General features: G+C 44.0%; 1 protein-coding gene across 1 annotated transcript in view; it reads right to left on the bottom strand.

Annotated features, from left to right (window-relative positions):
- Rtkn2 (rhotekin 2) overlaps positions 1-10,438 on the bottom strand; it is a 47,564-nt gene extending 37,126 nt beyond the window's left edge. The window contains exons 1-5 of the mRNA XM_036167963.1: positions 10,379-10,438; positions 9,093-9,118; positions 6,252-6,305; positions 4,768-4,885; positions 1,494-1,688 (exon numbers count right to left, since the gene is read on the bottom strand). Coding sequence (XP_036023856.1) covers positions 1,494-1,688; positions 4,768-4,885; positions 6,252-6,288 — 350 coding nt within the window. The 5' untranslated portion in view covers positions 6,289-6,305; positions 9,093-9,118; positions 10,379-10,438. The remainder of the gene's footprint in view (positions 1-1,493; positions 1,689-4,767; positions 4,886-6,251; positions 6,306-9,092; positions 9,119-10,378) is intronic.
- Positions 10,439-12,437: the final 1,999 nt, after the last annotated feature.

The raw sequence follows: 12,437 nt of genomic DNA, 5'->3' as shown, positions 1-12,437 counted from the left end.
TTCCCTCTCCACTGATTTCCTTGCCGTGGCAGCCAGAGAACTGGTGGAGGCATCGTCTTCTTTCTCTGCAAGAGTGCCAGCTTAGGGAGAAAGATCAGTGGACCATCTACACTGGATCTCCCCCTCCCAAGGCTCAGGGATCGTTGTGGAAGACAGGGTGAAAAGCATCCAAGAGCCAGAGGCGGCAGATGACCATGAGGACACATCAGGGGCCCAGCAGGGCAGCCGCTCGTACGGACTCACAGTGGTTGTGACAGCATGCACAACCACTGTGTAAGCCCAAGCCAGACCAAATCCCAGCATGGAGAGCCAAGTGGGACACACGGCCCACCACTAGCCATGGGGCTACTGGAGATTGTTAGGTGCTGTTAAGAGAAAGACAGCAGTCTTTAAGACTGTATTCCCTGGTAAATCAACCATGAGCCACACAGCCAAGAGTACTGGAGCAGCACAGATTGCTCTGGAAGGGTTTGGGGAGGGGGCAGACACACAAAGTTGGGTGGGTAAGAAGTGGGGGATGGATGTGGGGAGAGCTGGAGAAGACAGAGGACCAGTGTGCTCAAACACATTGTATGAAACTCTCAAAGAAGTAATTAAAAAGAAGAAATGCAGAACATGTGTAATAATTATAATCTCCAACAAAACCATGAGCCATGGTCAACGGCTGCTAAAAGCATCAACTAGAGGACAGGTAGCCAGCTTTATAGTGGACACATCAGGCTGGAAACTCCTGAACTCACATGTGGCACAGGGCCTCCTGATGGGAAAATACAGTCAAAGTTCATCTACAGAGAGAAAGCATCAGAGTCCTAAGGAGAACCTGACCCAACTAGTCCCTCAGATCTATCACAAGGGAACAGGAAACACGGGAGCCAGGAAAATGTTTTAACAAGAGCACAGAGATGCAATCAGCTAGATTACAAATACAGGCACCCTACAAGACCTGGTCTTCTCCATAAATAAGGCCAAAAGAAAAAAAAAAAAAAAACCAACCAAAAACAAAAAACCAGCAGATGGAATTGTAACAGACTAAAATAAGCCTAAATGTGTCATTACGGCCTTCATTTCCTCCTGATTTGAACAAACATACCTCAAAGGGACTTCTTCAGGATTGTATAATTTGAGTACTTTTAACATTGTTAAATGTGATAATAATATTGTATTGGCTTGTTAAAGGGATAAAACATTTTTAAAAACGGCACACACATAGAAATCCAATTAGCAGACCTTCAGGAAGCAGCTACTTGACATATACAGGCCCTCTTTGAGAAAAACACTTCGTCTTTCTGGTAGATGTGGAATTCCAAACAACTACAGAGCAGGTCCCCTGACTTCCATCCTTCAAAGGAAGGGGCTAAGGGTATCTCAACTGGGTAAATACCATGCGATTGAGGTTTCCTTCTGTTTCAGGATGTCCTACCATTGAAAATGCAAACACACATCTAACGGCAGTACTCTGAAAAATGCCGTTCACGCTATATTAGAAAACTTACGCAACGGAGCTGACGAGCAAGCATGCCTCTGGGTTCTCTTCCTGAAGCGCCGAGCTTATCTTCCTTCCGGCGGCTTTACTGATGGACGTCTTCAACTTTTTAGCCAGCTTTCTGGGGGTGTTGGTGAAGTTAGAGTCCTCGGCACCACAGCTGTACACTTCCACCTTGATCCGGAAATCTGGTCCAGCGTCGTGGCTGAGAACAAGAGCCGTCAGAATGCTGGGAGTTGAATTTGGTGGAAGACAAAACTGCACCACCTTAGATGCTTTTACAATATTCAAACATCAGCATTTCAGACATACATGAGGAGACACAGTTTCCACATGTATTTAGTTTCTGAACAGCTTTAGAGGGTCACTGTAACTTTTAGGGCTGTTAGCTCCTAAACCAGAGTCTTGGAGACTTAGGGAATGATTTTTTTTTTTTTTTTTTGGTGAAATACTTGCCAGGCATCCATGAATACCTGAGTTCACTCCCCAGAACCCATAAAAAAATAAAAAAAATAAAAAAATAAATAAATAAAAAGCCAAGCACAGTGGCAGGAGCCTATAATCCCAGGACTAGGGAGGTGGAGTCAGGAAGATCCCCGGGGTCTCCTGGTCAGGCAGCCTAACCTCATCAGTGAGCTCTAGGCCAGCAAGAGACCGTCTTTAAAAACACAGTAGACAGGGCCTAAAGTTGTCCTCTGGTCTCCAGACACTTATGCACATATGAGCATGAACACTCCCACATACATTCATGGCACACACAAGAACGTGTGTGCGCACACACACAACGCATGCAAACAAGCGAGCCCTTTACTTCAGTTGAGCCAACATACACAGGCATAATACTTAAAAAATATAAAGAGTAAAACACTCCGATCCTGCCGTTTGTTCCTTCACAGTCCTTTACCATCAACATTTTTAAAGAATTTATATTATATCTGTAATTTCCTGAAACAACTATCCCTCCTGATCAGAATCCACGGGACCTCAAATTCTCATTTGTCTTCATCCCCAGACAGTCAATCCAATGTCTCACTGTTGCCAACAGCTATCAACATCCCACTGATTGGTTACAGAGAGGGAAGGGACCACACAAACCAAGATTAAGGGGTGTACTTGAAAGCACAGGCTCCCAGAGGGCCGCACTGCCTTGATGAAGGCTGTATCTTCATGAAGTACCGTGCCTCCAAGTAGAAGGGACCTGACAGGCATTTAGTAAAACCTATTCAGAAATTCTCCAGGTTGGCCAGGGAGATGGTTCAGTGGGTAGGAGCTTGCTTAACAAGCATAAGGGCCTTAGTTTGGGTCCCCCAACCCCATGAATCAGATGTGGTGGTCCATGTCTGCAATGCCAGCACTCCTGCAGGAAGACTGGAGGCAGACACAGGAGAATCCCCAGAAGTCCGTAGGCCAGCTTGTTTGGTACGTGCAACAGAGACCAGTAAAGACCAGATCCTGGCTCACACTAGGTAAAAGGCTAAGGTCTCCCTGGGAGTGACCTTTGACCTCCGCGCCCCACTCCATTGCACAACTGTCCCCTCAAACATGCACACAAAGGAAATCGACAGATAAGAAATCAATAGGAACGCTATGGGTTAGCGAGCACAAAGACTTGCTTCCCACTGTCTAGGTACGATAAACCACCATTGGGTCCACAGAAACCCATTGTGTTGATACAAAGAGCAGAACACACTTCGGACCGCATCCATCTGCAGATGTGACCTGAAGACACAGTCAGTCATGGGGTTTAAAATTCAAACGGCCAATCTACAGTTTGGAGAGAGCCAAGGACCAACTTCCAGATATTTTTATCGTTTCTTACTTGGCAACTTCTAAACATACAGTATTCCTGGTAATGAGTAACAAATGTCAATATTTAGAAGGAAACCAGAGATTCATAAATATTGAAGACTTATTAAAAACAAGCATCATAACAAAAAGCACATTTTTTAACATTTAGAACATTTGTCAGCAGCTATTTTTAGGCCAATTTAAAATATTTATACAAAAAAAAAAAAACCCCAATAAATCATATGTTGTCTTCCAAGTCATTTGTATTGTTCTTCCTGCAGTGGGGGAGGGGAGGCCATCTAACTTTTGTCTTTGTGGTAAAAGGCAAACAATAGCAGAGTGATGTGAAGAAAAGGGCCAATTAGTGAGGGAGTGGGACAATTTTGGCAAGAAACAAAATGTCATTAGCAACATCTGAAAATAGAAATAAAGATATAGAGATAATGAAGAAAATACACTGGAGCCTAAATGATACAATAGCTTGGGACTGTTCCTGAGGTGGGACATAACTAAATTCCTTTGGCTTGGACACAACTTGTAAAACGGCCTGTGTTGCTGCTAATAGCCCAGGGTGACATGTTGTTTCATCCTATACAATTACTCCGGGACACTCGCACAGAAGCCACAGATGCTATCTGTCATGGTCCTGTCAGTGATACGTGACCGGCGAAAGCAGGCCTCAGAAGTCTCAAGCGTCAATGGTCACAGCAGAGGACGGGCTACCGATTCCACGTGAGCAGTTTCGGCAGCTACGACCACTCGATACGGAAACGGCACCTTGAAGGCTCCCAAGAAACAAATCCCACAAGGAGGAGGGAGGCCAACAAAGTCTTTGAAAGAGAGGCCAGGAAAAAGTCAGGGTGGTTCGACATGATCTCCACGGCTACCCAAGGAGCTGTTTCTGTCTCTCTGTATGATTGACCATCATAAAATGAGCCTGTGCAGAGCAGGACAATAAAACAGCCCCTAAGGCAGCCAGGCTGTCCTTCATTATTTGAATGCATGAGAAGTCCACTGTAAGAGAAAGAACACCCCAACACCATGTAAGAACTTAGAGAACGGCTCATAAGTAAACTTGCTTTGTCACTTTATTACTTTTGGCACTAAATTGCCTGCGAAGTTAAAAAAAAAAAAAAAAATCAGCTTTAAGCCCAAATTCAAATTCACTGTACATCAAACATAAAGTGAAATTCTATTATCCTCATGGCTTGGTTAGTGATAGAAATATAAATATTTATAAAAAGTTTATCAGAGCCAATGAGTCAACTGTTTGCTTTATTTGTATTAATTACATGATTTCTGTTTTATTCTGAATCCCTCTAAAACGTCTATCTTTTAAACATTTAAAGCTGTTAATGCTTTGAAAGGGATCCAAGGCCCATCAGGAGGTAGGCCATCAGAAAGCAAAGATAGGAATCAGCCCTCGGCCCTTCTTTACAGATAAGACAAAGAAGCAGAACTTCAGATTTCACCCCTGAGAGATTAAAGATACTTACAATATGGTGATGTTTTCAAAACATATATCTGTGATCGTCTGATCCACAATCACCATGTCGGTATCAAACACTTCGTCTCCCATCCGGAATAAACAGAAGATGGCGTAGCGCTGGGTGCCTAGAGGAGAGGCAACAGAAGACGCCATCACAGTGGGACAAATCATACCCGTGTGAGACACTCGACTCATACACTGAGCACTGACCGGCCATAGCTCCAGCCGCTGCTTCCTGTGTATGCAACGGCCCCTCACCCCAACTCAAACCAACCTCAAACCAAGGAGCGCCAAAACCAAACATCAGCGCCAAAACCAAACATCAGCCCCTCAGCATCCCAAAGAGATCCCCAGAGTCAGATCTGATCGCTAACCAACTCTACTCCCTGTCAGGAACTGAAGCACCACACATAAGGTCCCTCCGTTATTTGATGTCCAAATCATGAGAAAAAGTGTTTTTTGTTTTTTTGTTTTTGTTTTTGTTTTTTTTAGAGCAGGCACATTAATATCAGCCAAATTCTACCAAACTAAAAGCAAGGGAAGACACCACCCCCAAACCCCAAACAACCAAAAGGTAGGCAGCACAATGAAAAAAGACAAGGGAATACAAAAAGCAGGAATAAAGAGACAGGGCGATACAAAAACATCGCTGCTTTCAGTTTGGTGACATTCTTAAAAGTACTAGGTGATTAAAGGGCTGAATCCTCATCATTGAGAAACCATAGCTCTTTAGGAAAAGTTTATTCTCCATAGTAATCAGGAAGATTGACTCAATTCCCACATGCCTTCCTTGGGGAAGTAAATTTTATGTCCTAATTGAAAAACAAACACTAACCTGATTTAAATTCTTCATATAAAACTAATTATGGCCAATGCCATTCAGCTTTTAGACTATGAAGAACAAAGCCATCACACTAGACAAGGCAGGTAAGGGACTATCGGGTCGCTCAGCTTTGCTTCACACAGCTAGGAAACATTTGAAGTTAACGTCCGTGATCCTGATTTGTAAAGCCTGCATATAGCCAATAAAACAGTGAAGAAAAAAAAAAAAAAAGATCATACCAACCTAAAAACTTTCCATCACATACTGTTAACTAACCTCACAAAGCAAAGCAGAGACCTCCCAGGCCTTAGTCGGAGAACAAAACAGTAATACCACCTTTGCTGACTTACTTCAGGCTGTTTTTTTAATGTATGTGTGGTGGTGGTGTGTGTGTGTGTGGGGGGGGGGGGTCTACCTTTCTCCCTGTCTCTCCACCCTGAGCCCATCACTCAGGTTCCCATCAGTGATGGGAAAGTGTACTTGGTATGTGCCATCAGGGACCTGATACGCAGATCCCAAGTCAGAAAACAATAGTTCACCAACATTGGCTTATTGTCAAATGGCAGCAATATCTCTCAGTACCAAAGAGTTTTGTCCTCGGAGATCACAAGTCTGTGTCCTGCGCATTAAAGAAAACACTCCTGATTACAAATTAAAAACATACGTACATTCTTTATTACTGAAGTGGTCAGAGTCTTTCCACATCAGTGGTATTCGAATATCTATAAAGAAGGCAAAAAAAAAAAAGACAATTATTTTGATAATTTTTATTTCACTCATGATGTGAACCCCTGAGTTCCATAATAGATTGTGCCCATTGAAGCCAAAATGAAATATACATGGCGCATTTTCTAGTTATCGTTTACAGTTGGTTTTTCAAATATCTTATTTATTTTTATGTGTGTGGGTATTTTGCCTGCATGTGTGTCTCTGCGTCACTTGCATGCCTGATGCCCACGAAGGCCAGAAGAGGGTGCTAGATCTGAGGTTGCAAGTGGTTGTGAGCCCTCATGTGGGTGCTGGGAACCCAGCTCAGGTCCTCTGCAAGAGCAACACACACTTGGTCACTGAGCCATCTCTCTAGCTCTATAGGTGATCATTTTAGAACTTATTAAAATACATCCTTTGAAATAATGATTTTAGCTCTACATCTATGCTCTCCCCCGCCCCCACCTGCCCCAGCTTTACGATGCCTTCCTTATCAGCTGCGCCATAATGAGCCCCTGTCTGTTTCTGGCCTAAACACTTCATGGATGGAACCAAACTGGTTATCAACAACGACACATCCCAATGCCAACACCGTGCTAGAATTGTTGTCTTTTGGAGGCATCTGATTGTCACTGGATCTTCATATGAATTTTACGATGTGGTCAAAATTCCCTCTCAACTTAGGAACTCAAAACTTTTGTTTTGCATTGACTCTCCCTGCTACCTCCCTCTCTCTCTCTCTCTCTCTCTCTCTCTCTCTCTGTGTATGTGTGTGTGTGTGTGTGTGTGTGTATGTATGCATGTAGGTCAGAGGCAACTCCTTCTACCATGGGGTCCAGGAATTGAACTCAGGTCATCAGGGTTGGTGGCAAGTGCCTTTATCTGTTGAGCCCTCTCATTGGCCCAGGGAACCAATAGCTTTTTCAATATTTTATCTTCACACAACAGATTTACTTTTAACATTTTCTCTAACTTCAGCTTTTTGTGTGAGGGCTGGAGCTTAGGTCCAGCGGCTCGGAAGAACCTCCCACGGAGCTCCGCCTGCAGCTCCTACCCTTACAGTTTAATTAAGGTTATTCTTGTATATTTAATGCTTAAGGGGAGTTGTTGTCTTATTGTAAATTACAGTTTTTTATTCATTATATTCTCTAGCAAGTTATTGCTGGTTTTAAGAAAAACTACCACTTTTTATTTATTTATCCTAAATCCAGTCACATTTTATTAAATGCTTTAATTCAAGTGTCTCAGTAACTTGCCTAAGGTCACCTCCATCTGCCATCCATTAGCCTCAAAAAGTATCCAATCTGCCTATTCATTTCCAATAGCTTCATTTTTCAGTCATTATTTCAGCTACAATCCCAAACCAGTGTTAAATCATGTTGACATAATAGACATTGTTATTTTGTTCTGGATTTTAATAGGAATGTCTTTGTCTTATAATTACAGCTCGGCTGACGGCCTGTCAGAACTCACTTCTTGCTTGACCATAATGGGTGCCTTCCCTCGTTCCACAGTGGTCAACGGTCTCTCACTGCAGCTGCCCTGGCTGTGGTGGGGAAGCTTTAACTAGTCATGTTCTCATGGAAGGAGAGCATGTCATGGAAGGACCCTGACCCAGGCTTCCTCAGCGGCTTCCCCACAGCCTGGGGTCGATCCTGCTCTGTCCTGCCTCCTCCCAGCTCTGAAAGCAAAGGGAGGATGAGGAGTCTCATCTGTTTCTCTTCAGACAGCCAAGGATCCAGCTCTGCCTGACAGAAACGCCCCCTACCCACTCTGACAAACCACCACCTGGGTTGTAGCTTAGAACCATCCACCTTTGTTTTTTTTCTCTTCGTTGACAGTTTATGGCAACCTAAGACAGCCCAAACAGGATTGCTAACCTGATGTATCACGTTCCAGGCTATAATTTTGTAAAAAGAAAACCGGGGGCTTGCTCAGTGGCTGAGCATTTGCTGCGTGACCATAGTTTGGGTCCCGAGAACCCACTCACATGCAGGATGGCTGTGACAATCACCTGTAATTCCAGCCTGTCGGGTGGGGGGGGGTCCCCCAAAGAAAGCTGGCTCTAGAGACTCGTCATTACCTGTGGGTTTGACTGACAGACCCTCCCTCAAAATTAATTAATAAAGTGGATGAATGACCGAGGACGACTCCGCCTCAGGACCCCACATATATGCGCATGCACTTACACATGTCCACATACATGCACACATGCATACACACATATGAAAATGAAAAAAAAAAAAGAAAGAAACGAAAAACGAAACCACTGAGGTGTGTGGTTGACTGGTGTGGCTTAGTCACTGATTTGGGAGTTAGTGAAAACACACACTGACGGACACAGTGCCATTACCCGCTGCAGAAAGGATTGGGGACGAACCTGTTATTTTTATAGTTATGACGCTCTGGGGCCAATGGAAGCAGGTACAGGAAACTCAAAATCCAGGTCTGTCCTGTTTACAGAGCAATCTGAGGAACATTATAACACCTGGCTGCAAATGTCCAGGGAGTCAAAATCATGTTAATGACACATGCATCCTCTCTTCAGGGTTTTATTTCCTTAATTTCATTAAAAAAAAAAAAATGTCTTGGGAAGAAAAAACATGTTTTGGAGAAGACAACCTTGGCGTTTGTATAAAGGTATCTGTGATCCTGAAAAGAAAACCCCCCACCCTCCCCGCCCCTCCCACTGTAGATTTTTTTTTTTTAAATCCTTTCTAAATGCAGTGGCCGTAAGCTAGCACTCTCAAAAACAACAGCAGATGACAACAGTCACAGAACTCACAGGACAGGCCACCTACCTCATTTGCCTACAGGGTGGTGGTGCCTTAGGAGAAGCAGAGGAAAGAGGACAACGTCTAAGTGAGGGTGGAAAAATCTCCTCTAAGGATCTACAGTCGTTAATGGACGCAGGCAATGCAGCGGGGCCTTGCGTTGGCGGCAAGCGGAAGACCGAGCGTGAATACAAACGATCACGAGACGGGCAACGGGTTTCCGTGAAGCCCCTCTAAAAATCGGCAGCACTTTTTGCTCAGCTGAGGGCAATTTCTCTCCAAGAAGGACCTAAACAAAACGTATGTCTGTTGTCCCTGCATGGTAGCGTTTGTCCAGCCATGATTGAGAGCGATGGAGGTGGAGGACAGACAGTCCCTTGAGAGGCAGGCCCGGTGCCGCGGCAGCTAGGCACTCCACCTCAGGCCAATGGAGTAAGCCAGCTATTACTGGAGGCACACTGTGTATCTAGGGTGTGCTGAGGAGATATTTGCAAGCCTGCCATGCTAATCGCGTGGCATCTCTATGCCATTGTCTTGGGTGGCCCTGCCATTTTGGAGAAACTGCACAGCCTAAGCGCCATCTAGTGGCAAGGTGCCTTCTCACTCTGCGGACCGGAAAAGTGAGGATGGGAGGGTTTAGAGATGATGAGCAGGCAGGCAGGATCCTGGAGAAAATAGCGCAGTTTCACAACCCAGCGAGGTGTCTCAACCAAGGCGTGAGTTGACAAGGGGAGGGGAAAAAGTATCTGCCCAAAGCACGTGGCTCGTGCGAGGGAAGACAGAGCCACAGAGAGAACTGGGTCAGAAAGGAAAACTTGGCCGGGGCTGGTTTTGGCTTTCACAAACTGAAAAGTGGTCAGTCATCTACCCAACGCTCACTGTGCGATCCCCAGGAGCCGAGCCCAGTGATGGTGGCTTGGGTATGATGTGACAAGCCAGATAAACACGGTCCCAGCCCCGACCACGACACTTGCGTCTTGGACCGTCATTAAATAGGAAAGTCAGGGAGAGAAAGCTTGTGGGTTGGCAGCCCGGCTTGAGCAAGCGGGTCACTCAACACACCTTCCGCACATCCCACAGCCCGAACAGAGGACAAAAACGCCCAGTGTAGGTAACATGTGCCGGGGTTGCCCCACGGCGCAAAGTTCCACGCCATTGTAGCGCCTAATGATAAAATATTTAGGATAAATATTCTGATGGAGGTATGACTAATAAACGGAGAGACAAGAAACACAGAATACGCAAAGGCCAGCCACGCTGGCCCCTTTAACAACAACATATCCAGCCACTCAGTGGCGCATCCCGGAGCGTACCTGACAAGGCAATCTTCCCTCTGCAGGGCCTTCCTTCTCGCCTCTCCCAACTCACATCACTGTCGAGAGAAAAGCACATCGACACCAACAAAGGTCTTTTTAAATAAGCAGTTATTTCAAGTCTTTCGCAAATAGCTGAACTTTAAAATCAATACATACCTATGAATATTCATGACTAGCGTGAAGTATGTGGCTCAAAAGGTGTTTCGCCAACCGCTAGCTCGCCGCACTGTCTTTTGAGTTTATATAAACTACTAAACTTCCTGATAACATGTACTGGTGTCTCTATGATGGTGGCCGTGCTGACGCTCAGCACAATGGACAGTATTGTCCCTGTCCCTGGAACTGCGATCACAAAACCTACATTTCGAGTTTGTTGGCTACACTGGCCTGAAGGAGTCGGGTGCTGCCCAAGTCATGCTGTGGGGCTGCTATCTCTGAGGCTGAAAAAAAAAAAGACCCAACTCACCTTACGCTATAACTTGCGTGCAGTTGGCATAATATCTTGTTCCCCCTAAGTTCCAAAGAACAAGCACACAACAGATTAATATGAGAGAACCGAAAGCAGAGAGGAAAATGGAAAACCTCTTTCAAGGAAATCCTGAGATGTAAGACAACCCCCCTCCCAAAGTTAGGACTTCATGTCGCTCAAAACAGAGGGAGACGCCATTCGAGCTGGGAGATCACACATTCAAGGCCAGCCAGTGAAGACTGTACCTCACAAACCAAGCAAGGGAGGGCAAGATGGCTCAGTGGATAAAGGCATTTACAGTCAACCCTGGGGCCCTGAGTTCGATCTCCAGGACCCAGATCATGCCAAGACAGAACAGATCCCTGCAAAGCTATGATATAAAAAAACCCTCTCAAACTATACCATAAATCCAATTAACCATAACATTTTTCAGAATTAAGTCAATCTAAAAAAAATGAGAAAATTCAAACCTCAATTTTCTAAAACTTCAGTTATTTTCAGTTTAAATACTCTCAAAAATGCTATTTTAGGTACAAAAGTGGGATGTTTTCCCAATTTATCCAAATTAACCATGAAATTGCTAAATATGGTTGCTTTATTATGTTAATGATATATATGCTTGAAAGCTGCAATGGTCACATTGGCTGAATGCTGCAGTTAGGGTCAACCTGAGCAAAGTGTGCCTCATCCAAGCAAACCCAGTTTAGAATGTTATCTTTCTAAGACCTATACACGCAATTTTTTCTTCAGAGCTGAGGATCAAACCTAGGGCCCATTCCTCTACCCCTGAGTAACTTCCCCACCCTAAATGTTGATTTAAGAGATAAACACATAAAAGGCACCCTTTTTTTTTTCCACTAGCTTTCTGCCTGTAGGTACAGAGAATGAGCAACAGAGGGAGCCAATCTGCCACGCTGTAGCTCAAAAATCTGTATGAAAATGCTCTGAGTAAACACAGCTCGGGCTGTGTTATTTTGTTCCATATGGGGGCTTTAAACAGCATTTCTTTGCCAAAACTGGTGCACTGTAACAATAAATAGCATAATGACAACAATATTTTACATGTTCTTAATGAAATAGTAACAGGGTTCTAAGCAGTATTCTGTCATTTGAAAGCATATTATAAAACCCTCCACCTTTTATGCAAATAAGTGAAAACTAAAACACTCAGAAATACACAGTGTAGAATTTAAAGCCACCCTAAAACTATGACATATGATGGTAATAGATTCATGATACCCTAGATTATACCCCAAGTGTGATATAATGAGTCCCTTTCCAGAGACACTAAACTATCGAAAATTTAAGAAATACATTCAGCGGGTCTTGAAATACATGTTTCATTACAGACAAGCACAGACTTTGTCCTTCCCATCTATGCTTTTTCTTCTTTTAACTTACAGTACGTAAGCAATAAAGTAGGAGACTGGAGTGTGAGGGCTGGCAATCACATCCAACTCACAGAGTTATTTCTGCACTATTAAAAACTCACAATTATGTTGAATGACACACGTAATTAAATCCTATAAATGACTCTAATTAGCATTATTTTTTACAAAGCCAAATAAAGCATTTCAGACTTTTAAG

Source organism: Onychomys torridus, chromosome 18 (genome assembly GCF_903995425.1).
Source record: "Onychomys torridus chromosome 18, mOncTor1.1, whole genome shotgun sequence".
NCBI classification, from domain to species: domain Eukaryota; kingdom Metazoa; phylum Chordata; class Mammalia; order Rodentia; family Cricetidae; genus Onychomys; species Onychomys torridus.
Note: the sequence above shows the minus strand (reverse complement) of the source record. Positions and strands in the feature narration are given on the sequence as shown.